We start from the raw sequence: 27,491 nt of genomic DNA, 5'->3' as shown, positions 1-27,491 counted from the left end.
GTTTCTTGTTCTATCTTTGTCTCTTTGCTATCAATTTCTGTCTTTATCCAAAAAATGAAAGCGGGGGGGGGGGGGGGGGAGGCCACTAGGAGTGGTGGATTCATCTTGCAGGCTCCAGGCTCCAGCAATAAGCCTTGTGGCAATAAAATAAGAACATACAAATAAGTTCTATAACTAATCGACTCAATAACTTGGAATAGGGAGCTTATCTATCAACGCTACAGATCTTTTCCATCTCACTGTGATGCCATTTCACTAAGGGTAACTTTGAACTGAATCAAAGGTGGGAAGGCTCTAAACACCGTGACAATTCATTCATACGTTCTCATGCCGGCACGTAACCTTTAAACTTTCAGAAACAATTAGTGACCACATACGGGCCCACCATGAATCCAAGTTAATTCAACATGGAGTGAAACTGATGGTCCTGGGTCTCTGAATATAATGCAGTGATCAATCTTGGGCAAATGACTTCTCCTTCATGTGCTTAGCTTACCATGTGAAAGTGCTAATCCTCACTGAGCCCCTGATACATGTCAAGTGCTATACTAACTTGAATAATACAATGGAGGGGGAGAAACCAATGCTAAATATTTAGAAGGTTATGATACTAGATTTCTCTCTGGAAATGTAAAATGAACTATTATTATTTCACGACAATAAGATGCAGAGGAGATTCTGACTCATCACAAGAAGAACTAAAGTCATTCTGATACATTTCAAGTAGAGAAAACTAAGATCAGGGCTGATTCTGTCTTCAAAAAGATACAATCTTCTGGGGCTGGGGAAACAGCTCAGCTTATTAAAGTACAGTATTCATATCTCTGAGGCCCCAAGGCTCTAGGTTCTATCCTTGGCACTACCATAAGCCAGAGCTGAGCAGTGTTTGGTTCTCTCCCTGTTTAAAGACAACTTTAAAAACCAGATACAGGGGGGCTGGGTGGTGGCGCACCTGGTTGAGCGCACATATTACAATGTGCAAGGACCTGGGTTCGAGCCCCCAGTCCCTACCTGCAGGGGGAAAGCTTCACAAGTGGTGAAGCAGTGCTGCAGGTGTCTCTCTGTCTCTCACCCTCCCTTCCCTCTCTATTTCTGTCTCTATTGAATCAATAAATAATTTAAAAAGTTAAAAGTAAAAAACCAACCAACCAAACAAAAAACACCAAAAACCAGATACAAACTCCTAAAAGCTAAAGAGTTAACTTTGTGTCAAAGGGAAGACGAGGAAGGAGGTGGCACATCCAGCAGAGCGCACACGTCACAGTGTACAAGGGCCTGGGTTCAAGCCTGACCCCACCACCTGTGGGGGTGCTGCATAAATGGTAACGCAGTGCTAGAACTCTCTCTTTCTGCCCTTCTCTCTTGCTCTACCCAGTAAATACATTTTAAAATAAAAGGAAAGACAAGGATGTGAATGGCATCAGAAAGCCTCTGCCAAGTACCCTGTTCTCAGCCTGCAGTCATCTTGGTGCAGAAGCCACTCAATGTTAGCCGGTTCTGACGGGGTCCATGCTGCTGGCCCCGGATCCCACCGCTGATTACTCGATGCTCACCTCCGAGAGGATCTGCCATTTCATACGCGCCTGAACACTAACCTAGTGCTGGGTGTCTAGTTGCAGTTGCTAAGTAATTACTGACTTAAGAGGCTAACCAATAAATCTGAAGAGGCGGACTAATGGAACTGGACAGAGTGGATTTTCTACATCAGACTAACTAATAAAATAATCATCGTGATCGCTCTGAAGACAGTCCTCTAAGGAACAATGCTTACCGAGACACTTCCTGCCGAGTTGGCCTGCACTTCACCCACACTGTGATTGCCGTTTGTGATGTCACAGATGCAGTAGTGACTGACAGAAGGAGGCCTGAATGTGTGACCACCATCACACTGAATCTCTGGGCTGATGCCACAGCCAAAGGTGAACGAGGCCAGAGAATGATAGTGTGTGAGCAGAACTACTGCATGCACCAGTTCTGCGAGAGACCAGCTGTGCTCTTCAGCTTTTAAAAGCCCCTTGGGAAAAGAAAGTACGAAAATATTTTTATATTAGGTGTAGCACTGGTAGAAGTATATAGTTCATCTTTGGGTTTAGTCTGTTGAAAACATGATTACTCACTACAGAAAGCTAAATGTAAAATTAAAATATGAGACATATAAAACCAAGAATTTGGAGTGTATTATTCAGCAATAAAAATAATTTGATATTAAACTTTTTAAAAATTTTTTAAAAAATATTTTATTTATTCCCTTTTGTTGCCCTTGTTGTTTTATTGTTGTAGTTATTATTGTTGTCGTTGTTGGATAGGACAGAGAGAAATGGAGAGAGGAGGGGAAGACAGAGAGGAGGAGAGAAGATAGACACCTGCAGACCTGCTTCACCGCCTGTGAAGCGACTCCCCTGCAGGTGGGGAGCCGGGGGCTCGAACCAGGATCCTTACGCCGGTCCTTGTGCTTTGCGCCACCTGCGCTTAACCCGCTGCGCTACAGCCCGACTCCCGATATTAAACTTTTTTTTAACATTATTGCCATCAGGGTTAGCTGAGGCTCAGTGCCAGCACAAAGTCACTGCTTCCAGTGGCCTTTTATTTTTTTTCTTTCTATTTTATTTGACAGGACAGAGAGAAATTGAGAAATCAGGGAGACAGGAAGCCAGACATCTGCAGATATGCTTCTCTGCTTGTGAAGCATCCCCCTTGCAGGAGGGAGCAGGGCTGGAACCCGGGTCTTTATGCATAGTCACGTGCGCTAACCTTAGCCAGGTTCACCACTGCCATGAGACTTTGAAAAGACACAGAGCAACTTTAAATGCGCAGTGATAAGTGAAAGAAGCTAGTCTAAAAAGCTACACGCTCTGTGATTCTAACCAGATGATATTCTGAAAAGGGCAAAACTACAGAGGCAGTAAAAAGAGCAGTGAGTGCAGCAAGGGGAAAGCACCGCGCAGTGCGCAGTGGAGTATACGGAACTTGTAGAGCCGTGAACCTAATCTGTATGGTGCTGCTGATGTAATGGTGCAGCTTGGCACTGGGCATTTCTCACAGCTCCGAACAGCTAGAAACCATCCACTGCAGTTTACAGCAGTAAGTCAGTTCTGATCAGTTACAGCAGATGGAGCTTCCCAATGCTATAGGTGTTGGGGGATGAGACCCATCCTCTCCATAACCTCGGCCTGTCAATTTAAAACTGGTCTGAAAAATAGACTTAAAAATGAAACGATGCCCTCGACACAGCACTTCACCACTCACCTCAATGTGCTCTTTGGTAATAAGCCAAGGTCTGTGAGCTAAAACTTTGTTAAGTTCTCCTAAATTTTGCAGCTTTTGAGGGGCATTCTCTAAACCGTCGAGCCACTTAGGGTCCCCACCAACGTGGAGAAAATCGTTCACATGCAGATTCACTAAGTAGGAGCACTGATGTCTTGCCGCAGCCTTGAGAAAGAGAGAGAGAAAAAAAAAACTAACATGAATATTAAAAGTACTGACTTGCAGGAGCTGTTTAAACTGTAAGACCTCTTATAAAGTGTCAGCACAAAGTAGCTGATTAGGAGTTTGACGAGTGTATTTTCAACTCTTGCAGACTATTGAAGTTTTGATGCAAGAATTTACAGAGTGTGCATACATCATAGAAAGCAACTCAACTATTTCAAGACCAGCCTATCTGATAAAAGTATTTGAACTTCAGAAATTCTTTTCATATACCAACTTTTCCTTCTTTTTACTTTTTTTCTTGATAGAGACATGGAGGTAAGAGAGTGACAGAGACCACAGTGCCAAAGCTCGCCAATGCAGTGGGGGCAGGCTCGGACCTGGGTCACATGCGTGGCATATAAGTGCACCATCCAAGTGAGGGATTGCACTAACCTTTGCCAACTTTAAAAATTTAGATTAAGAAACTGTAATTAAGATGCCAGCCATGAAATAATAGAGTGTTATGTACAAACCAGACCGGAGCAGCACTGCATATGCCAATGTGAATCATTCAAATAGTGATACAGACTTTAGTGCTACTGGGTTCCTTCAAGAGAAAATGGTTCGACACTATAACTACATCTTTTTTTTCTCTTTTAAACTTCAGGCCATATTTATTGATATTTAGAAAAAGGAAAAACCAGTAGTTACAAAGAAAGAAAAATCCGGTTACAAGTCAGAATAAGAGCATCACTGTGTTCACAGCATTAACTGTTTCTTTAAAATGATTACGTAGAACAAGCAGAAAAAGATGTTCAGTGTCTACTAACCATTATTCCGATGTAGTGCCGATAATGCAGAGGTAATGGTCCATCCATTTGCAATAGATAGTGCTGAGTTTTTAAGAAACTTTCTAAATATTGCGGGTGGAAAACCATCACTAACGTGATATTATCCAAACGACCTAGAGCAGCAAAAGCGTCTGCAAACAAAGTGTGCATCTGTGCGCCCTCACTTCCCACGTGGAGAATCTGCAGAAAAGAAGGAAAGACAATTATGCACATGGAAAGTAATCGTGAAAGAATATGTGTACACTATAATCGAAGTATTACCTAGAAGCAAGCAGACAAAATCTGGTTTGAGAGAGAGGTTCTAATTCTGTAAACTTAGCCTAAATGTCAGCAAAGCAGGAAAGCAAGCAGTCACACACAGTAGGTAGCAGGGTGTAAGCATCACTGAATATTAAATACTGAGCATTAAAGGCCATCTAAATAGGCTGCTTGCAGATTTGGCTGGAACCCAGCTAGTGAAGCGGATTCAGATTATCAAATGTGCAGAGCTTGCAGACAGGCACTAACGTCTTTCCTAAGAACTACTACTCTCTACTCAGCATAAGGAAAACCCAAATCAAAAACAAATCCTGTGAAAACAAAACACACAAGCTTTTTACATGTTTGTTATGCAAGTACCGATCTAACAACGAGAGCCAGCCTACGGAGAAGCTAAAGCCCAAGTAACTCAGTCTACGGACAGAGCTAACCCACAGCTACATCTACATAAACATAGGTGGAAAAATCACTGGTCAAAAACAAGTCTGTCTCTTCCTTGATTAAAGATGGGCAATAGAAAAGCATCAAGAAGAAATACTAGAAATCAACATGACTACAGTAGCTTTCTAATGCCAGATTCACTGCCAAAGCTTGATGAGTAGCTCTGATCAACTCTGATCAAAACATGTTTCTGACCCACAGTTTTGCTCACATGCCAAGAAGTGGGTCAGGACGGCTCTTCCTTAAAAGCATACTGAGTTCATGATGCACTTTCACAAACATACCTCTTTTTCTGGGATGAATCTGCTTGGTCCGTGTCCTAGTGGTCGAGGAATTCTAATTCCAAGTTCCTAGAAAAGAAAATTACATGATCCCAGGCCTCCACAGTAAACAACATGAGCGTAAGCTACAGGAATGGGAGGGGAAACAACTAGCTGAACAGAGGAAGGCTTGTTTGGGGTGGTTTGTTTTCGTGGTCATATATACACACCATGTCCCCTGTCTGCACTGCATAGATGACTATGACTAAAAACAATAAAACCTGTTTCACTACAACCAGCGTTTTGCATAAAGTACTTGGCAGCAAGTCTAGAACAGAAAGTTCAGCACATAGCAGCCAACCCCGTGGATTGTCAGTGATACAAAATAAGACCAGTGCATCTGTCCATCTAAAACCCAACCAACCAAAATACCAATCCCTGTGCCTCTTGGCAGGAAATGGCAAAGTAGTAACCTCCACCTAACATGTCTTAAGCTGAAAGAAATGTAATTATTTTTATATCTATAATAATGTATCACGAGAAGAACAAATATTAATAAAAATCAAGAGTAGTTACATTCACAAGAGAAAGAGTCCCATAGGGCATGTTTTCTCTGTGGTTAAGTAAAAGTTAAGATGAATTTATTTTGATTTTTAAGTGTGCCTCAATGAAGATTTTTATTTATGTCAGCAACTATGCGTGATCACTTTTTTTAAAAAGCTCACAAGAAAGACTTTTAAAAAATCTTTTGACATAATGACACTAGAATCCTATACTTGGAATTTAGAATCCTACACCTTACTTGATAGTGTAGTGTGATTAACACAAATCCCTTCTTTCCCTCCAGCGGGGTGTTATTATACAGACACAACCAAAATAAAATAATTCAACTGAATATGTTTTTAGACTTAAACATTTCCAGTATTTACACAACTAAAGATGAACTCTTTCTAAAGTAATTATATACAGATATTTCTGTCTCTCTACTACTTTGAAAAGTCCTTTATGATATAAACCAGATGCTTTTAAAGAAAAAAGTAGGGGGGAGGGGTAGACAAAGGAGGACATGTGGCAGCAATTCAAGAAATTTGGTCCAAGTGAATGAAAACTCTAAGCAGAATATTTTTGAAAAATAAGCAAGCAGGATAAAACTGAATTATTAGGAAAACTGAAGTCTACTGAATACACACACACACACACATATATATATATTATACACACACACACACACACACACACACACCCAAATCTTTTGAAGGTCAGTAATTTCTTACTCTGATATTTCACACTTAAAGCCAGTAATGTTCTAACGACCATATCCTTCATTAAAGGTGATACCCTGTTGATGATCTGGATAAATATATATATATATATATATATATATATGATTCTATTGGTCTGACTGTTAAATTTGAGCCAATCACATACATTTCAAACAAAATATAATGAATATATAAACTTTCTCATTCCTTTACTATCTTATTTAAACAAATGCAATTCTGAAAACATCCATTTCAAGAGTATTAATTTTTATAACTAAGATACACCATTTGAGAAATTTAGTATATAAAACGTTGCATTTCCAAACAGGGTACAAATGGATTTATAAAAAAGGAAACAGCCAGTTGAAGTCCCAAACCATTATTTTACTCCACAACCAATCACAGTTAGGTATTAAATAATCCAAAAAAACACTACAGTGGCGTAGACCTAGGAATAACCATAATCATAGACTATAAGAATATTGTTTGATAAAACAAAAACTTTCACACGCAAAGTTTACAGCAGACAGGGAAATGGGAAATGCATTCTCAACGCATATAGTGAAGGTTTAAAGTTCTTTGCTTCAGAAACTCCTACAAATCAGTAAGAAAGTCACCAATAATCTTCTAGGGAAAAAAATGAATAAAGGACATAAACAGTTTTAAAAAACTGGAACCATATTAACAGGCTTAAAAAGCACAAAACAATTACAAGTTAACTTCCCAAAGGTACCATTTTTCATCTAAGATGTTACTGATATTTAAGTTCAGGAAATGCACAATAAGACTATGCTGGAGAAATAGTCTCTTATTGTTACACTTAAAAAAAAATTCTTTAAAATTTTTTAATATTTTATTATTGAATAGGGACAGTAATTAAGAGAGGAGGGGGAGACAGAGAAAGATACAGAGAGACACCTGCAGCCCTACTTCACCACTCCTGAAGCTTTTTCCCTGCATTTGGGGACATGGGGCTTGAACCTGGGTCCTTGCACACTGTAACATGTGCACTTAAACCAGGTGCACCACAGCCTGGCCCTACACTTTCCTTTCTTAAACCAAAGCACAACTCTCAGCTCTGGCTATTGGTGATGGTAGGGCTGGAACTTAGGACCATTCACATGTAAGTCTTGTGTGCTACCAGTGTATTCATTACTTCTCCTGCCTGCTTATACACTGCTGATGGGAATGTTTTAAAGTGTAAAGGAAGTGTCAAGGGTGTGTATGTGTGTAACTTGAACCCAAGTCATCTAGCTCTGAATTAGTGAGCAAAGTAGTTGAATTTAGAAAAGAGCAAAGGGGTTGAATTTAGAAGTTTGGTTCTGGAGTTTGTGTCCTTAATTATTGCTCCTTTGAAACTCTTTAAATACTTAAAATATATATATTTACTTTATTTGAATAGAAAAAGGAAGAGAAGGAAGGGGGAGACAGAGGAGAGGAGAGAGACAGACAGGCATGTGCAGCATTGTTTTATACCCCTCATGAAGCTTCCTCTTGCATGGGGGCCAAGGGCTTGAACCCAGGTCTTGGCAGACTACAATGTGTGTGCATCTGGGTGCGTCCCGCCTAGTCCCTCAAATTGTTTTTGATACCTTAAACGTCTTTTTAGGTGCAACTGATTCTAAAAGTAGATTTCTCTGGAAAAAAATAACTTATGAAATACTTTTTCTAATCACACAACAAGTAGTTACTATTTTTTTTTTTTTTTATCAAGTGTTGATTTTAAAAAAATAGATACCGCAGACAGTCACGGGAAGGTCACAGCCAAAGTAAATACATTTGATAGCTTCCTAAAAGTTATTTAATTTATGCCTTCATTTGTAGCTGTAGGAAACTAAGTTTCAGACAGACAGACATAGAACAAATTCTGGACAATCCACATGCAGGACTGTCAACAGCAAAGCGCTGCTGAAAATGATGCAGATGTGAAGGTGTGTCTGAGAAAAATAGTGTGGGAAACAGCAGTCCTGTCCTTGCAACAGTCCTAATCAGCATCTAAGAAAGAACTGCCATAGGCCTCCATTATCACAACACTGCTGAAAATTTCTGACATGTTTCGTAACTAATTTTCACAGCATGAAAATTCACCGCCTATGTTGATAGTGCCAGAGTGGCTATTTTGTCACTGCATCGATCAATGTTTGTATATTAAAATACTGTTTTAATCAATTCAAAATTATAAAACATACATGTATGCTGTGAACCTTGATCAATATTCTTAAGCAAAAGAATAATTTGCACAATGAAAGCATTTGTTGGCTTATGGTGTCTACTTACTAAACAAGCTGAAGAAAAATATGTATCATTTTATTTTTTCCACTGCATTTGATTCAAAAAACAAATGAACAAAAAAACTCTCCAGGAGCCCAAGATAGCACACAGCAGAGAAATATTCCTTACCAAGTTTGAGGCCCTGAGTTCATTCTCCAATGATGATGATTAAAAAAAAAGACAACAAATTAAAAAAAGAAGCCTGTCTAGATATTTTAATATTGATAGCACCGACCTTCATTTGATTTTTTTAAATTACAAAAGCAGCACGTACCTTTTAAAAAAACATGAATGAGGCAAAAAAAAAAAAAATTGGAGTTCCCACCCTATAATCTTTTCTTTCCTAACCCTAACAACTGTCAGCCTTTTTGACAAGTCAATTTTTTCAAATAGAAATAGAGATCTAGAAGTATTAGAAATATTCCTACTATAACAAAATATATTAGTTCTCTTAAGATCACTAATACAACTAGTCTATGCCTTCTAAAAATAATAAAAACTCAAGAGTTCAGAGTACTGGGTTTATAAGGCTGGCTTAGCCCTATGTACACCTCAGACTTTAGTCAGCAGTTCCAGTCTGGGAGGTGTTTAATTTAAAAGCACTCTGAAAGTCTGCTATTTAAGAGTGTTATTCTTTTGCAGAGAGTATTTTTGTTATTCTTTTGCAGAGAGTATTTTTCCTATCAAGCACTATTTCCTAATTTGTCTCCCCACATGCTGGCCATGTTAAAAATGAAATACAGAACTCCCAGATTTCCTGAACACAATCCCACAGCCACTGTAATCAGTGTGCAAACTAAAATGTATCTCTTTCTCTTCCAGTTTATGTGGCTATATTTAGAGAGCCTAGATCTGGGCAAGAACCAGGATTCTGCATACAAATAACACCAGAAATAGAAGCTATTCAAGCAGCAGGATCAGGGCTCACTGCTATTTAAAATGAGGAAAGATCTGAAGTGGCCTGCCTGTAGTCTGTAAGTGCCGTTCCTACACTGACACTGCTTTCTCTCTTTAGTACAGTTTCCAAAGCAACAATAATAAGGACTTAAGAATTTTTTTATAGTTGTATCATCTCAAAGCAAAGATCATATCGTGTATCCATAAATGTTAAAAACTAGAAAGTTTTCAGTTGGTGTTTTTTACAGCTAGCGAGAAAACATCTTCGTTTAAGTTTCTATAAATGTACACAATATATTCATAATGCAAATCCACTTACAAAAATTGGAAGTAGGGGCCGGGTTGGTGGTGGTGCACCCGGTTAAACGTACACATCACAGTGCGCAAGGACCCAGGTTCAAGCCCCTGGTCCCCACCTGCAGGGGGAAAGCTTCAGGAGTGGGGACGCAGGGCTGCAGGTGTCTCTGTCTCTTTCCCTCTATCGCCTCCTCCCCTTTCAATTTCTGTCTCTATCCAATAATAATCATAAAATACAATATGAAAAATTGGAAGTAGTAAATCACTTTAGTGGGCAGTGCTGTATAGAAATTCACTTTCGGATTTCTTGAACGAAGGTAATCCACCATTCTAACATAGATTCGATTTTTAATTACTATTGTTCTAGCTTTTCCTCTGTCATCTTTTTTTTTTTTTAATTTTTTTTTATTATTATTTATTTATTCCCTTTTGTTGCCCTTGTTGTTTTATTGTTGTAGTTATTATTGTTGTTGTCGTTGGATAGGACAGAGAGAAATGGAGAGAGGAGGGGAAGACAGAGAGGAGGAGAGAAAGATAGACACCTGCAGACCTGCTTCACCGCCTGTGAAGCGACTCCCCTGCAGGTGGGGAGCCGGGGTTGGAACTGGGATCCTTATGCCGGTCCTTGTGCTTTGCGCCACCTGCGCTTAACCCGCTGCGCTACAGCCCGACTCCCCTCTGTCATCTTTTGAGTCAGTCTTTTAAATCTTCACATTTTGGTTGATAGGTGCCCTGTTTGCAACCACCTGTGAAATAAAGCAAAACGTTGCCATTCGGATAGAAAACGGGCGGATGGTTCAATAAGCCAGTAAACAGTGTGCATAACGTCATCGGGCTGGCAGGGCATGCTTTATCTAGGCAGCAGCATCTTTTAACGGCCTGAAATGCATGTTCATTTTTCCTTTCTGTATTTTGAAGCAGGTGGCAAAGCGAGTGAGGGTCACAGAATCAGCTGTTCTGACGGGGGGGGGGGCTGCCCTGCAGAAAGACTGGAGCTTTGTTCGGATTCTGACTTGCGGGGACTTGCACCGGAGACATCATTCACGTTCTGGAGGCTTAGCTGAGATGACCGCGGCAGCCCCACCTCCCGACCGACCTCAGCACTTCCAGCCCGGGGACGCCCTGCGGAGGGCAGCGTGCACCCACCCGCCCCAGACCGCCGGGGGGCAGGGGGGCTGGCGTCCTCCGAGCTCCCGGGGTGCAGAGGCGACGAGACCCGCTCGGCCCGGCCCGGCCGCTGCCCCTTTGCCCGGCCGCCCGCTCGTCCCTCTCCCGGGTACCTGGTCCTGGCCGCGGCCCCCGCCGCATTGCTTGCAGCCCAGCAGCTCCGAGACGGCCAGGGAGGCTGTGTACGCCTCGTTGGCCGCGGTGGCCAGGCGCATGTCGGCTCGGACCCGGGTCGCTGCAGACGCGCAGGGAGGCGGCGGCGGCGGCGAAGGCTGCGGGTGACGGCGGGGCTGCGGCACCTCTGCCAGTGCCGCGGGGCGAGGGACCCAGCGAACAAACAGGCCGCGGCCCCGCCCCCGCCGTCACCCGCAGCCAATGCGGACCCGCGTCTGCGGGGAGCCCCGCCCCTGGGGTCCTGCGGAAAACAACCTCGCGGCCCGCCCCGCCGGGCCTGGCTCCCGCCCCAGGAGCTGATTCCCCAGGCCCGGCCCAGACGGTCGCCGGGGCGAGCCAGCCAGCCAGCCAACCAGCCAGCCAGCCAGCGAGCGAGCGAGGGAGCGAGGGAGGCTCCTGCCCCGTCCCCAGCCCTGCAGCCCAGCGCCTGCCCTTCCTCCACCCGCTCCGCCTACAGCCTAATGACAGCCTCTGACCCTACCGCCAGCCCCTGGAATCAAGTTCGCTTCCATTTGCCACACTCCTTAACCAGTAATGCCCAAACGCCACTGAATGGGCCGCAGAATGCAGGCACAAGTAGGGAAGCACGGCCAATGTATGTGAAATGTAAAGTTATTTTTGGCAAGGTGGGTTGAAACTGTAAACGCCATTGCCCTACACAGATACTGGATCTTCCATACAGATAATAAGCCTTGGCAACAAAATCTTCCCAAATAAATTGAGACTTTTTTAAAAAAAATGGCTAATGTTCCCTTATAAGCATCCTGGGTTCAAAAGACTATTTTCTCTGAAATCTGATGAGGAAGTAGAGAAAATATATTTTGTAAGAAGCACAAATAATCAACATTGTTGGATCCTGAACACAGATCTCTCATATTTTGTGTCAACACTTTTACTCAAGAACTTCTTCAATCTAAAAACAAGAACTCCTAAATTAGTTTTTTTTTTTTTTCCTAACTGCTCTTGTGTTTTCAAAAGCTTACATGCTTGCTTAAAAAAAATGTTGGAACACCATGACAGAAACAAATGGAGTTTAAGTCAATAAATAGGGACAGGCACAGAAGGAGGACTCAGGAAAGCAAGTTTCAGTCTTAAGAGTGAATTTACAGTGTTTTAGAGAAAATTAAGTTACTTTTAGCTAAAAACAAACAAACAAAAAACCATCATAAGTAAGAGAATGCAAGAGGAGAGAGAGAAAGAGACCGAAGTACTTACTGCTCACCTCTGACATAGACAGTTCCTGGGAGTGAACTGGTGGCCTCTGAAACCTCCTGTAAATTGGTGCTCTAACTGGCTGAGCTATCTTCCTGGCTCTGTCCTGACATTTGTCCCATCCTACTTGCTCTTTTACTGTTGTTCTCTCCTCTCTCTCACATTGAGCACGATTTGACCCTAGCTGTTGATGGTACCTAAGGCGGAACCTGGTGTCTTTCACTTCCTATGTGCTGCCACTAAGCTCTTTCTCCAACCCTTAACTGTCATATTTTCTAAGAAGCGAGTTAAGAATGGTTCATTTTATCTTCTCCAGATAACCAGCTACTATATATTCCCCATAAGTCACACTCACACATTGCTAAAGCACCCAAAATACTTTTCACTGGTCAGCAAAAGTAATTTTGGGTTAATGTTGACATAGGGGGAAAAGCTAAAGACTTTCAGGCTCTTTTTCTATCCCCAGCCCCAAAAATAAACATGATAATCAAATGCACAGTGAAACTCAAACAGGCAACACCAAACACAGTAAACTGCTAAACTTGCAGCAATATGGTAATGCTGTGGTAAGACGAACTAGTTGAGATGATAATTTGGAAATATAAACTGACTAGATGTTTGCAATTGTGAGGTATTAAGCTAGGTAAAGGGATAAATATAATAAGAAAACTGCGGGGAAGGGCTTGACAGACAGCAGAAACAGAGTTAACAGTGTGTGCAGAGAGCAGCACAGAGACAGGACAGCATGACTGTGGCCCATTAGGGAACATGAATAAGGGAAGTTTCTAGGTACTGCAGCAGAGGGTATGAAGAGTAACAACTGGAGGTTGAGTAAAAGACAAACAGTAAGGAGAGACTTTAGCCAAATTTCACTGAAGAATGTAACTGTTATTCCTGTTTCACTTAATGAGAGAGAGAGAGAATGCAACAGAACACAGGATATCACTCCGGCATGGCATATGCAGTGCTGGGGACTGAGCTTGGTGTCTCATGCATATAGGCTTATAGATATATTCATCAGAGTTGTAATTATATTTAATAATCAGCTAAAAAAACACACAGTAACAGTTTTAGTCATTAATTCAAAGAACTACTTTAAGGGTGTTTGATTTAGATGGTTTAAGCTTTCCTGAAAAATACTCTATTACAGTTGGTAACAGACATTTCATTTACAATAAATTCTGGTTATAAGATTACTTCTGCTTACTAATTTTGTCCATTTTTTCTCCTCTAGCTGAGACCTTCCTGTTTTTTATATATAGCTTGTCTGCTAAGCACTTTTTTCCTTTCAACATCATGTTTTGAGTACACGGAGATCCTTTTAGCACTGAACTTTAACTTTAGATGGTTCTCCTATTTGTCCTCTACTTCTTTCACTTCTTCAAATTAAATATTAGTATTAAGTTAATTACTTTAAAAGCAATGTTGGCAAATCTTTGCTTCCCTTTGCTCCTTTAAGGTCTCTTTTTTTTTCTTTTAAAAATGCATTATTTTAAATCTCTACATAGGACCTGAGAAACACAGTCCACTAGCCGTATCTATAAGTAATCAATATTCTAAAAAGTACCAGTGGTTTTAAATTAGAAAAATCACTTTCCCCGAAAGAATATGTGTGTCGAATCATGGTCGGTTTTTTTTTTTTAGGCCAATGATAGTAAGCCCAGCAACCTATTAATTCCTGCCTATCAGTACTTCACACATATAAGGTAGATACTGTATTCAGTTTCCAAATTTGTAAAGCAGAAACATGTAAAATATGGGTAACTTGCCTACAGTTGTAAAAGCAGTTAAATGCAACCTGAGATTGGAACCAAAGTTTGATTCCAAAGTAACAGAGGCCTGACTGAATCTTTTAATGAAGATTTCAAAACTGGGGAGAGGACACAATAGGAGATACATAGCTCACCTGGGAGAGTGCACACCTCGTGGAGCACAGGGCTTTAGGTTCAAGTCCCAGCCTCACAAGAGAGCATCAGGGAATGCCATGGATGGTGGACTGGTGCTGTGGTGTTTCCCCCGTCTTTCCCTCTCACGATAAAAGAACACAAACTGGGGCAGGGGCTGCCAACACAGCTCATCTGGATAGTGTGCATATGCTTTGCCATGTCGCAAGCCAGGAGGGAGCTGTAGTGCATAATGTCTTTCCCTTATCTGAAAATGTTGGCCTGGAGCAGTGAGACCCCAGTGGCAACAAAAACAAGACTGGACTAGGAAGGTCACTCAAGCAGTACTATGCATGTGTGCAGACATAACCTCAGTGGAGTTATTCCTTGGTGCCACATAAAGAAAAGTTTAAGCTCTAGTGTAGCTCAGTGGTAGAACTCATGTTTCATATAGATGATGCCCAGGGTTATATCCCTGACACCTTCCTGCCTGTAAAAATAAAATTAAAAAAAAAAACTATTAGCCTAAGTATTTACTCAGAAGGCAAGGAAAGAGGTCAGGAGGAGAGAAAAATTCACTTTCACCTCTTACTTTCAAGAAATAAGGGGGTGGGGATCATGAAACAAGTAATCTTGCTCTCTGAGAGCTTTCTATTATTTTGCTATAGGGATTGGGATTGAGATGTCTGTCTGTCTGTCTGTCTGTCTGTCTGTCTGTCTGTCTGTCTTTCCAGCCTAAGGGAAAGAGATGGAAAAAGGAGAAATACCACAGCGCTGCTGGTAAAGCTTCTCCTTTGCATGTTGCTCCCACATGGGGCTCAGGGATTTGAACACAGATCTTCTCACATTGAAATCGTATACCATATGCACTGAGCTATCTCCCAGCCCTCTCTATCCAGTTTCTTTACTGTCTTAACTCTCAGTGTCACTTCAAACTACCTAATGCTCCATCCACTACACAGCTTGGCAAACCCTATCTACTTTTTGTTCCTCACCTCATGCTTATTCATTTTTAGAGTAGCTGGAAGGATTCTTAAACTAGTCACACATAGTCTATGAAGGCATGAAATGTCATACTAATTTATTTCATTTGTCTTAATAGAATGTAAGTTTGGGCCTGGGGGATAGCTCAATGTGTGAAGAGCACCAATTTGCATGCTTGAGGCACCAGGGGTCCTAGGTTCAATACCCAGTTCTCTCAAAAGAGAGAAAGAAAGGGAGACAGAAAGACATTTAGAAGTTTTACAAAAGGATGCTTATATTCATAAAATCTGAGGGCTCATGACTATACTCCCATGCCTCAGTGCCCAGAACTATTTGCCGAGTGAATGAAATCGGTGCGGGGAGGGAAGGAAAGGAAATTTAACTCAGTTGCACACTTACTAATGGATTTCAAGTTCGGCATTGTAGGGAAACACTGGTGGAGTCTTTGCAGCAACAATATAAGCAGGCGGGCCCTGCTTAGGAAGCGCCTTGTTTTCGGATTCAGTTCTGTGAAGCTACATACTTTTCTTAGTCTCTCCCCCTTCTTCTTTTTGAGAACCCACAGACACTCCTGAGTTTCTTTGATTTTTCTCTGCCTGTTTTCATGCAGGTAGCAGTTACGCATATTCCGGCAAATATATGGCAAACTTGTTAAGTCAGGCAAGTACCTACAAGCCACACGCTCCGGGTATACACATACCATTGTTTGATTCCTGGAACAGTTTATAACTAAGTTTGGCTTTCAACATCCTCAAGTCTATCTTAGGCTCAATGAAAGGAACTATCTATTAAGATATCAAAATCATTTGTGATAATTTATTCAGAAATATTATCGGTTTTAGAGATTACCTTTCAACACCACTGTACAGTTCTACAGATGAAGTGGCATTACATGGAAATAGAATGAGCCCCGCCTGCAGGGGGAGAACTTCCCAAGTGGTGAAGCAGGGCTAGAGGTGTCTCTCTGGCTCTCGCTCCCCCCTCTAAATTTCTATCTAATAAATAAATAAAATATAAAAAAATAAAAACATTTAAAAAAAGAAACAGAATGAGGCTGGGGGAAAATATGAGTATTGTGGGAAAGTCAGAATTCAGACTTTATTTCACAACTTCTTATTGCTAAGGAAGGTTTTAAAGAGGGAGAAAAGGAAACAGTTTTAAAAAGGTAACTGAAGATAATCAAAATATGACATACTCAAGTAGAAAATATTTCTAAGAATATGCATATACCATATAATTTCTCAATAGTTTTGGTGAGGATGGATTTCATCTGTACCTAAAACATATGGAAAATATCTTTCAATATTTCAAATTGCTTCTGTTTGTGGGCACAAGGCAAGAATTAGTTTAAATATACAACCTATAATTTCAAATAAGGGAAGTATTAGCATGGTTTAATATAAAAATTACTTTTCAAAACAGGGGTAGATAGCATAATGGTTATGCAAAGAGGTTCATGCCTGTGGCTCCAAAGTCCTAGGTTCAATCCCCCTCCCACCCCGCACCACCATAAGCCAGAGCTGAGCAATGGTGAGAAGAAAAAGATTTACCTAACATCTTCACATATTTGACGTAACTGAACTTACAAGCTTCTTCTTTTTTAGAAAACTGAATTTACAAGTTGGTTAAATTATCTAAGCTAACTGCATATTAATGGGTCATAAACTTAATCTAAATTCTGAATGCTTTATTCATGATAAGGATAATTATGATTCAAAGAAACAAAAGTCCTGATGCCAATATTCTAAAATCTTTAAGCCATTTATTGTTGTTTATAACAATTGTACAGACCTCCCTCTGTTCATGTTCCTCCACTGTGATTATTACTTCCAAGTAATGACTAGTCCTAAAGTTAAGTGCTCTTCTTGTACAAAGAACCCCCCACTCAGTTTCTTTGTGATAATCTGTAGTGGTAGGTCCTTTAATCCTTTAAATCACCTTTCTTTGCCTCCTGAGAACTCTTGTTTTCCAAGAGGGTATTAAGTTGTAGATCCTTAGGCTTGGCCCAAAGTACAAGGCCACATCTAGAGGCTGTTTACATATTCTTATGCATCTGAGAAATAAAATGTCGTTCAGTCAGTTTCCCCCATCTGTTCCTCCACCCTCTAAACTCCTCACTGGAGCTCTGTGAGTCAGTCATTTTCCTACTTTGCTCAAAGGATGTCTGGACATTTAGGACACTGTAGCTCAACACATAGTGATGTTTATTTTTACAGGGTTTATTTTCTTTTTCCTCTTTGTAGTGGATTTAACACTGATTTATACAATTAAATAACATTGACATTATTTTTGCTTATCACACACCTATTCATCTAGAGATTACTAAAAAAAGAATGTCACTTTTAGAATTATATTTTTTACATATACTTGTTTGAAAAGAATTCAAGATGATTTCATTTTTCTCACAGAAAATTTGAATTTGTGGCAAATAAATAAGTTACTGAGCTAGGATATTATTCAGATATTACAACTGGGGAAGGTATTATCCTTTCTTAAGTTTATGATTAAAATATTTCAACACACAAGGGTTATGCATTATTACACCAAGTGCTATCATTTATTAATCAATAGGAATCTTAATGTTGTATAACTACTTAGCACTCATTATTTATAAATATTTCAGAATACTAATTACATGCACTTAACTTCTTAACTACTATAAGCTATTAAAAATAATGAAGACACTTTCTTCACTTCATCTTGGATGGAGCTTGAAAAAAAATCACCTTATGTGAGATGTGCCAATAAGAGGCTGAATGTGGAACAGCCTCACTCTTGAGCAGAACATAAGAACAAGAACAGAAAAGAGAGAGAAACACAAAGTCAAACTCGAGCTGGCTGGCTGGGTTTACTGCACCAAAGCAAAGGACTCTGGGGAAGGTGGCCAGGGAGAGGTGTGGAGGGAGGGGCGCTCTCAGGTCCTGGTACGTAAGTATGGAAAAGGACCTACGTTGGGGTCAGAGTGTTCTGCAGACGCCTATAAGGGTGCTAGGAGAACTTGTGCCCATGTGCCAACAACTGTACTGTGAACTATTAACCTTCCAATTAAAAAATGCTACAGCCAAGCAAACTATCTTTGCTAATTTGAACTAATGTGAACTCCAGTGTCTATTTTTATTTAGTCTTAATCTCTCACATAAATTGTACAGACTGACAGATTATATGGGGTTCTTTTAGGGGGCATTATATAAAAAATAATATACTTGGGGGCTGAGTGGTGGCGCACCCGGTTAAGCACACATGTTACAATTCACAAGGTCCCAGGTTTGAACCCCCAGCCCCCACCTTCAGGGGAAAAGCTTTCCAAGTGGTGAAACAGGGCTGCAGGTGTCTCTCTGTTTCTTTCCCTCCCTAACACCCTCTCCCCTCTCAACTTCTGGCTGTCTCTAATTAATAAATAAAGATAATGAAGACATTTTAAAAAATAATAATTACTTTATTACCCAGTTCTGCACAAGGAGAAAGAAATCCTATGAAACAAAAATTCAGTCTGAAATCTCAACTCCTCAAATTTTAGGCCCTCCAATTTAAAATTGAGGGCAATTAAGGGCTGAGGGAGAGAGTATGATAGTTATGCAAAGTCTTTCATGGCTGAGGCTCCAAGGGCTCAGGACCAATCCCCAGCACCACCATAAGCAAGAGCTAAGCAGTGCTCTGGTAAGAAACAAAACAAAACAAAACAAAATAAATAAACAAAATGAAATTAAGGGCAATTAAATGTTATGACCTCTTAAAGTTCTGCCAACATTAATTCTTATTTCTATATGCTTTAAATGAAATAGAATCTGGCTTCCTGCTACCCCAGGCTTCTTTGTATAGTAACAATGGTTTCCAAATTTTATTTCTTAGGGTCCATTACTTACATGTATATTAAAGATATTGTGGGATATTAGATTTGAGTCCTTTCAAGGTAACCTATTAATGCACAGCCAAACTGAATATATGGAAAACACTAAAATAATTTGTCTCTAATAATTCAGTTCCTAGACTAAATAAATCTCCCACCATGTCTGACCATTCTTACGTGTATGTGCACGATTAGCAAGAGTACAGTTGGTATGCTCCAATCTTTTAAAAATTCAGGTTTGTCTTTATTTGCTCAAGTGACATTATAGTAATGTGGCAGAATGCTGGGGGAATATAGCTGAAAGATTCAATGCCATTAATAGCAAATAGAACATTAAGGAGAAGAGGCTTTTAGGAACACAATGGTTCGTGAAGGTTTACTGAATTAGAGGATAAATTTGCCTTGCAGAAGAACTTTCATTAGTCAGTCCTAGATCTGATCTGTAAGAAAAGGGATTATCATTTCTTCCAGCCTTTCTCCAGGAAACAATGTCAATTATATCCTCTCATGACATGTATGCTAGGCTAGTATGGGCACTAATAACTTTCCTCCTGATCACAAAACAATGACCCAGTAAAAGTTTTCAATAAAGTACTTTGACATTTTTATTAAAAAATATACTGCTGGTATTCAAATAATTTTCTGTCATAGTAGGCAGATTTTAAAATAATGTATCTAGCTAGCCCCTACAATTAGGACTTGCATTTTTATATCAGAAGGCCATACTTTATAAATCAAACCACAGTACTTTAGTTTTTCATTGCAAGTATACAATGGAAACCACAAAACCTCAAAACACCAAGTTTACAAATTGGTGGATTTAAAAAGTAATTAAGCTTCAAAAGATGTCAGTACAAGTATGTGGGTCAGAAAAAAAAGCACGAAACAGAATCAAAAGCAGCAGGATGCAGTTCACAGCAACTTTTTACTTTCAAAAAAAAGAAGAGGGGAAGAGGAGGAGTCAAAGGAGGAAGAGGAAGGAGGAGGAGGTGGAGGTGGAGGAGAAGACTCACCAAGCTTAGCAACAGCTTCTATCCAGTCACAAAGCAGACAAACAGGTAAGGACTCAGCTGCTCCAGATACCAGTGAGCTCCAAGCTTCAATGTTTTCTTTTAAAATGATATAGTGTCAGAGCACAGCATAACAAGTTATTAAACAAGATATGCATCCTGGGTTAAAAATGACATAAAGTTAAACTTTCTTTACCAATGCTCAACAAGATATGATGTATCTTAATAAAGTGGCATTTTGTTTTCATACTTCTTGTGCAGTGTTCTGTATGCATTGTCATCTTTAAAATACTACCAAGTTGTAACAAAATAACAAATTTTATGAAAAATTGTGCACAGAGAACGAGGGTGACTATACATGTGTATATATACTTATGAATATACTAAAAGCTTCTTAGTCCTTAAACAAATGAAAAGGGACATAATATGATTCAGTAGTATCTCTTAGGTATAAGAGTATACATTTGAAGGAGTATATGCAGTTCTATGTTCATAACTTGTATTATTCGCAATAGCCTCGGTATGATAATCTAAATGTCCATTGGCAGATAACTGGATAAAGAAGTTACTGAATGTACATTCCATGGAATACTATTCTTTAATTTAAAAAATGATCTTGTATCATGTGGGATGAAAAGGATGGAACTAAAGGTAATTATGCTTATTAAGATAAGAGGTGAAAGACCACTACCAGATGGTTTTACTCATATGTGGAGTACAATCAAAACATACGCAGTTTTAAAAGAGAGGAGAGAGGATGGGAGGAGAAATTCTAGTACTTCATGAGAAATTCTAGTATTCATGAGAATCACACTGGCACAGGGACAAAGAAGTCTGACTGGTTTGAACCTATACCCCTGAAATCTTATAATTTTGCAAACCATTATCAAACAACTAACAATTAAATGGTTCTTATCTTTTAAAATTCCCTAAAAGTTAATTTCCAAGACCCATGCATGGGGGCAACAATGAAATGCTATAGTCCGAATCCAGAAATATAAAATACAAAGGAAAGCAACTACAACTACAAACTTCAAAAGATCTAAGCAAACTGAGCTAACTGCACAGTATCACTCCAAACAATTCTGTTTCTACCCCCCAATACAAATTCTTTGGAGACCCCAGATCACATCAAATCGATGGGGTTTACAATCAACAATATTTATATACCTTTCCCATATTGGGAAGCTACTGTCTTCCCTGATCCAGCTTTCTGGTCCTTTTTACAGCCATGACATCATCTCCCCAGACAATAACTTGGATCCACCTGCATATCAGATTTCAGGCTCAGGCCAAGAAAAAATATATATATAGCCACAGGCCCTTTGGAATATAACTAAAATACGCCTACTAGCTATCTACAAAACAGAGATGGCCCAACTCTTCATCTGCACTATTCCAGCCTTTAAGTTCATGATTAGTCAACAACTTGTTTGGCTTCATATGTTAAATCTCTTTCCAGTCACCAGGTTTCAGATGCTAGCGTGATGCCAACCAGACTTCCCTGGACAGACAACCCCACCAATGTGTCCTGGAGCTCTGCTTCCCCAGAGCCCTGCCCCACTAGGAAAAGAGAGAGGCAGGCTGGGAGTATGGATCAACCAGTCAACGACCATGTTCAGCAGGGAAGCAATTACAGAAGCCAGACCTTCCACCTTCTGCATCTCACAATGACCTGGGGTCCACACTCCTAGAGGGTTAAAGAATAGGAAAACTATCAGGGGAGGGGATGGGATACGGAGATCTGGTGGTGGGAATTGTGTGGAGTTGTACCCCTCTTATCCTATGGTTTTGTCAAGGTTTCCTTTTTATAAATAAATTACAATTAAAAATAAACTAAGGCAATACTAACAATCATAAAAAATTCTTTTGAGAAAAAGTTCTCAGGATTTTTAGAGGCTTTTCAAAGAACTATAGCTTTCGTCATTATGAGTGCAAGCTTCAGTATTTATTCAAATTCGAAAGAATGTCACTTGCAATAGAAAGTGAAGCAATAGTTTTCTCTTTTTTTTTTTTGGTTTATAAGCTATTCTAAGGTTTTAGTATGTTCTATGAATCTTTATTTAAAAAAACTTTCATTTTCCTTCATATATTACTTAAACAGTTTGCTGATTTTAGTTCCCTAAAAATAATTAAGTAGATCAGTTTAACTTGTTACATCAGCAGCTTACTCCTAAACTCATCACACACTGTAAAAAGATGGTTCACTACTAGTACTGGAGAATACTGTAAAAAATGTACATATGTACATAGCCCCCCCTCCACACTCCACTGCATTCTGTATATGGAAATAAAATGTTTACAGTCTAGCTCTTGGTTTATTGGTGGTATCTTATTTTTTTTCTCTACCCCTAGTTATCACAGAAAACTAGATGTTGATTCAAGAAAAAATGGAACTACTTTTTTTTCTTGATTCAACATCTTACATTAAGCCTTTATTTTTCTAATGCTCTTCAACCTTAGTGATTTAAAACAGTCTAAATCTTTCAACAATAACTTGACACTTAATATACCATGGACTGGTCGTATATGTTTCTATTAAATAAATGAACTATTTTTTTATTGGGGGAGTAATAGTTTATAGTCAACAGTAAAATACAGTAGTTTGTACACATGTAACATTTCTGTTTTCCACATAACAGTTCAACCCCCACTAGGTCCTCCTCTGCCATCATGTTCCAGGACCTGAACCCTCCCTCCCCACCACCCCAGTCTTTTACTTTGGTGTAATACATCATACATGAACTTTAATGTATGGATATATTGGTCCTATTTTACTCTATCACTCAACCAATGTAAATTAACCATTTGTAATGAGCCAGGTACTTTTTTTTCTTCTCACTATATCCACATTATTTTCCTTTCTCTTCAATCTTTCTTATAATTTCCTATATCAATAAACCACTATCATCTTTTTGTTCTTAAGAGGCACCTAGTTTAAGAAATGCCTTAAAGAACAGCAGCAAAGCAATACACACGGTTTGGAGAGCAGGATTCTGTGCTGTGCTGAACATCTGATTGTTGTTATAGCAGTTATGTAATTTGAGTAACAGCTGGTGGAGAGTTTTAAAGCCAGACTTTTAAGATTTTATTCTGGAAGTAGATAGATGCTATACTTTATGTTTTCAGATTAGATAACATTGATAGAAAAGTGACACTCTCCTTCATTATTTTACCTAACTTACCTTTAGGTGCATTTTAGAAATGGGAAGCTGAGACAGAGGTTAACCACTTAAGCCAAAGTCACTTGGCAAGCAAGGGGCTTTTATTAAACATCAGAACTTGACTCCAAAAGCGTGCTCTTTCGGCTTCATTATAATCATGCCAGATGATGCTTTAACTTCCTTTTCCACCATTAATACTCCAGTGACTGTCCATCAGGAAAGAGGTCAAGGGGCCGTAACTTGTCTATGCAGGTAATTTTTACCTGCATAATTCCCGCAGTCTCTTGAATAACTGCTCGCCTACTCTCTGCGACTGCCCAAATAATTAGAACACTATTCTTCTCAGGGTATCTGGGCTGAACACCACCAAATTCAGCATGCTCTATGGCTTCTCTCAATATTAATCCTGCCCTAGAGGCTTTCTTTCTTTCTTTGTATACTTGTGGTTTCCCTTCAGAACCTTTACACGTTTCTTCCCTGCACTCGAACACACTCTTCCCTTACGTTTTCTCTAAGGATACAGTATCACGACTTATTTCAAAGGCTTTCTAAAATTTCATCTTTCTGTACAGAACTGTGTAAATGTTGTTATATTAAACAAGGAATATCTTCCACAACTGACAGTTCACCACATAAAGGCTGTCTCTAAATCTCAAAAATGCCATTCACTATATTTTGGCTACAGTTATAACTACTATTTGTGCCTCTGCTGTGTTTATAATTTTAAAGTACAACTACAGAGTGCATGTCCCCTCTAGGCTGTGTTACTAGCACATTCTGTTTAAGATGCAGATTTGATGAGTAGAAGCATGTACACCTTGTTTTAAAATTATAGATACTGGAACACCACAAATACTTGACACATACTTTTCCTATTATAGCCTTTGTGCATACAATGCTAGAGAAAAATAGGTATGAATCTGACAAAATGCTTAAGTGAATAAAATTGTCTTTTAGCATAAACAAAATGCAATTTTATATAAAAGTGAAAATGTAACTGAAGATAAAGTGATAGTCATTATTAAATATACTTTATAGATGCAAATATCCTCTTAGTCGTATTTTCTAAATGTGTTATTGCCTACTCAAAAGTTGGAAGAAATTTCAGAGTGGTTTATTTAGTAGAAATAAATCCAATGGTTTCTTACACTCATACCACTTACAATATTTTTCCCCACATGTAAAAATCGGTAATTTGGGCCAAAATAGCCAATTATTACAGATTATTGCTATAGTAATATCTTCTTAAAATTACTAGTAACTTAATAATGGTCTACAAGATTATAACATTCCACACCACACCCGCCACCAAAGCGGTGTCACACCCAACCCCCTAGCTCCCACACCTCAACCAGTAGTTCTCACAAAGTCTCAGATACTGTGGCTACCTTGCCCCCAAGTTCATGTATTTCAATACTCATTTGAATAGCCACTTTTTTTTTTTTTAAGAAAGCAATCTTAAGCAATTAAAGAAGCCAGAACTCCTACCTGCTATACCTCAAAAATAATTTTGGTCCATACTCCCAGCAAGGGAAAAATGTTAGGGGAAAATGACCAGAGGGCTTTGAACTCCAACTCCATCAGGCCCCAGGAAGAGAAAAGAAAAAAGTGAGGAACATTTTGATGTAGTAATTGGTGTAGGTGTGACTTGGGGAAAAAAAAGATGGGACCACAGAAAAAAGGGCAAATATATAGAAATATAGACAGATGATTGTAGAAATAAAAGCCCATATCTGCAGCCTTGGGAGAACTGCGGTGGCTTCCAGTGGAGGGACTAGGGACACAGAACTGTGGTGGGGTAATGGCGTGGAGTTGTACCCTCATCTTACAATTTTGTAAATGAATATGAAATCACTGATAAAATGAAAAAGAAACAATTTCAAACAGAACCTAGAACCAGTGTGTAAAAAAGATGTCCAGCAGCTGTCACAGAGTCTGTATGTCACATCCTGGACTGCGAGGAAAACCTGTGTCCTGCCTCTTTAAGAGACAGTTTCACTTTGTACAAAACGATAACGAATTTGTCAAATCAGTTTCAAAATCCACAGAAAGTTAGAAGGGGACAGGAATGTCCATTTAAACTGGTAGGGGAGAGAGGGAGAGGGAGAGATTGATTATTCAACCATATAACCACAAAGGAAAAGTCAGAGAAATAAAAGGAGGAGGAGGAGGAGGAGAAGGAGAGGAAGGTACTGCAGCAGAGCAAAGTACTCTATGGGGAAAGGCTGGGGGTGGGGTGGGGTGGGGTAGAGAGCATTGCAGAGGTCTATCAAGGGGGAGAAGGCTGCAGCCACAGCTGCCGAAGCCGGCATTCTCCCAATAATAAAGTGGTTTTGTTTGTTGTTTAAGTAGAAAACATGAACTCACTCGGACAGCATAGTAACCATTTACTTCCTAGATGGGTGCTCAGTCCTACAAAGCCCAGTAGGGAAATAACTAGGCTCTGAAACAATGATTACTCATGCTCAGCAGAACTGCTAACAGTATTTCTAGAAGAAAGATCATTTACAATGTATGAATGAATGAGTTGAAAAAGGAACCAATCTTTAGAAGTAAAAAAATGACCAGTGGGAGATAGCAAGGGAGGTAGCTGCTACAGGAACCGTAGCTATGGGGCCTTGGTAACCCAAACCGGCAGCACAGGTGGCCAGAGCGGGACTTGGGAAGTTAAGGGGAAGCTGTAGGAGAGTTTCTCAAAAAGTCAATTCTTAGAGGTCTAAGCTGCCAATCAAGGCACAGGCAAGGAAAAGCAGCCCAACTATCAAAGGAGATAGAAAACTTGCAGTAACTTTTGTTCTTGGTGGAAGGGATGAAATCTGAAAATTCATTAACACCAAGTAGCTCACACAGGAGGTATTAGGACCTTGAGAGTCTGGCTTTGCTTGTTTCGTTTTGTTTGTTTTTAGTGTGGCACTGGGAAATGAACCCAGGGGCTTTTTACCTGTGTGGTATCACTGAACAGCCTCCCAGGCCCACATCTTCATCATTATCTTTTATTACTATTATTATTACTATTACTATTATTATTATGAGAGAGAAGAGGGGGAAGGCAGAAAGAGGGGGCATCCTACACACTGCCCTACCCATGGAGTTTTCCCAGTGACATGCTTGCTGCTTTTTTTTTTGGAGTCTGGGTTTAAGCCCAGGGCATCACACATAACAGGGCTTGTGTTCTACTGGGTGAATGATCTCCCACTCCTGGCCTGTTTTAAAGCAAAACAAAAATAAGGTGAGGATGTCAGCAATATGGGTTTGGTTGTGTTCCCCAGGCTACAGTCAGTTACTATGAAAAGAGGGGGAAAAAAAGAAAAAAGAAAATGGCACCATTAATGATCAGAAAAAAAAATATCACCTGACTTAGGTAAGACTTCAGGTGTTAGAATTATGATAAAGAATACCAGCTTAATGTCATTTTAATTTATTTTAACTTTTATTAGTGACTTACAAAATTACAAAATATAACAGGGATGGGATTCCACACAGTTCCCACCATCAGAGTTCCGTGCCCCCACTCCTCCATGGGAAACTGCAGAGGCTCTCCAAGGTGACAGAAAAGGGCTGACTAGTATTTCTATAACTGTTGATCTCTGTATTTTTCCCCCCATTTATCCCCCCTATGGCCCTGCTTTCTCTTCCATCCCAAGTCACAGTGTTATTTTAATTCTGAGTGAAACGTAAAGTATGAGTATGACCCCAAAAGTCACAATTACCAGACAGATTTGCAAATGAATCAAATACAGATTTTTATAATAATTGGTACTTGATAAGTATCTACAGAGAGCACATTACTTCACAAGAACCAACACAAGGTAATTTAAAGTATACACAGATGGAAGAACCATTCTCCTATGGAGCCTGAAAATCCAATAAAGAACTACATGGAGTCCGAGTCTGTGAAAGGTGCAGGCAGTGCTATGCACTCACAGGGGTAAGAAGTAAAGAAGATCGGGGTGAAAATACTTCTCTAGGGACTGAAGGGATTGGGCTTTGGTTTTAGAAGATTAGAAACCTGTAGGGTGGTAATCTGAATTGTTTAAAAACAACCCAGAGGCAAAAACAAACCAAACAAATAAACACAGCAGGTAGACTTTAAGACATATTGGTC

The 27,491-nt window shown here is 39.7% G+C and overlaps 1 protein-coding gene across 4 annotated transcripts in view; it reads right to left on the bottom strand.

Moving 5' to 3' along the window:
• SESN1 (sestrin 1) overlaps window positions 1-27,491 on the bottom strand; it is a 97,588-nt gene that overhangs the window by 8,679 nt on the left and 61,418 nt on the right. For 2 of the 4 annotated variants that reach the window (XM_007537279.3, XM_060190656.1), the window contains exons 2-5: window positions 5,243-5,308; window positions 4,239-4,439; window positions 3,247-3,429; window positions 1,772-2,014 (exon numbers count right to left, since the gene is read on the bottom strand). In XM_007537279.3, coding sequence (XP_007537341.1) covers window positions 1,772-2,014; window positions 3,247-3,429; window positions 4,239-4,439; window positions 5,243-5,308 — 693 coding nt within the window. Of the gene's footprint in view, window positions 1-1,771; window positions 2,015-3,246; window positions 3,430-4,238; window positions 4,440-5,242; window positions 5,309-9,967; window positions 9,992-11,225; window positions 11,637-27,491 lie in introns of those variants that run through there. The other 2 variants (XM_007537280.3, XM_060190657.1) reach the window with 2 other exon arrangements.

This window comes from Erinaceus europaeus, chromosome 4 (assembly GCF_950295315.1).
Source record: "Erinaceus europaeus chromosome 4, mEriEur2.1, whole genome shotgun sequence".
Lineage (NCBI taxonomy): Eukaryota > Metazoa > Chordata > Mammalia > Eulipotyphla > Erinaceidae > Erinaceus > Erinaceus europaeus.
The sequence above is the reverse complement of the archived record's forward strand: the minus strand, read 5'-3'. Positions and strand labels throughout refer to the sequence as shown.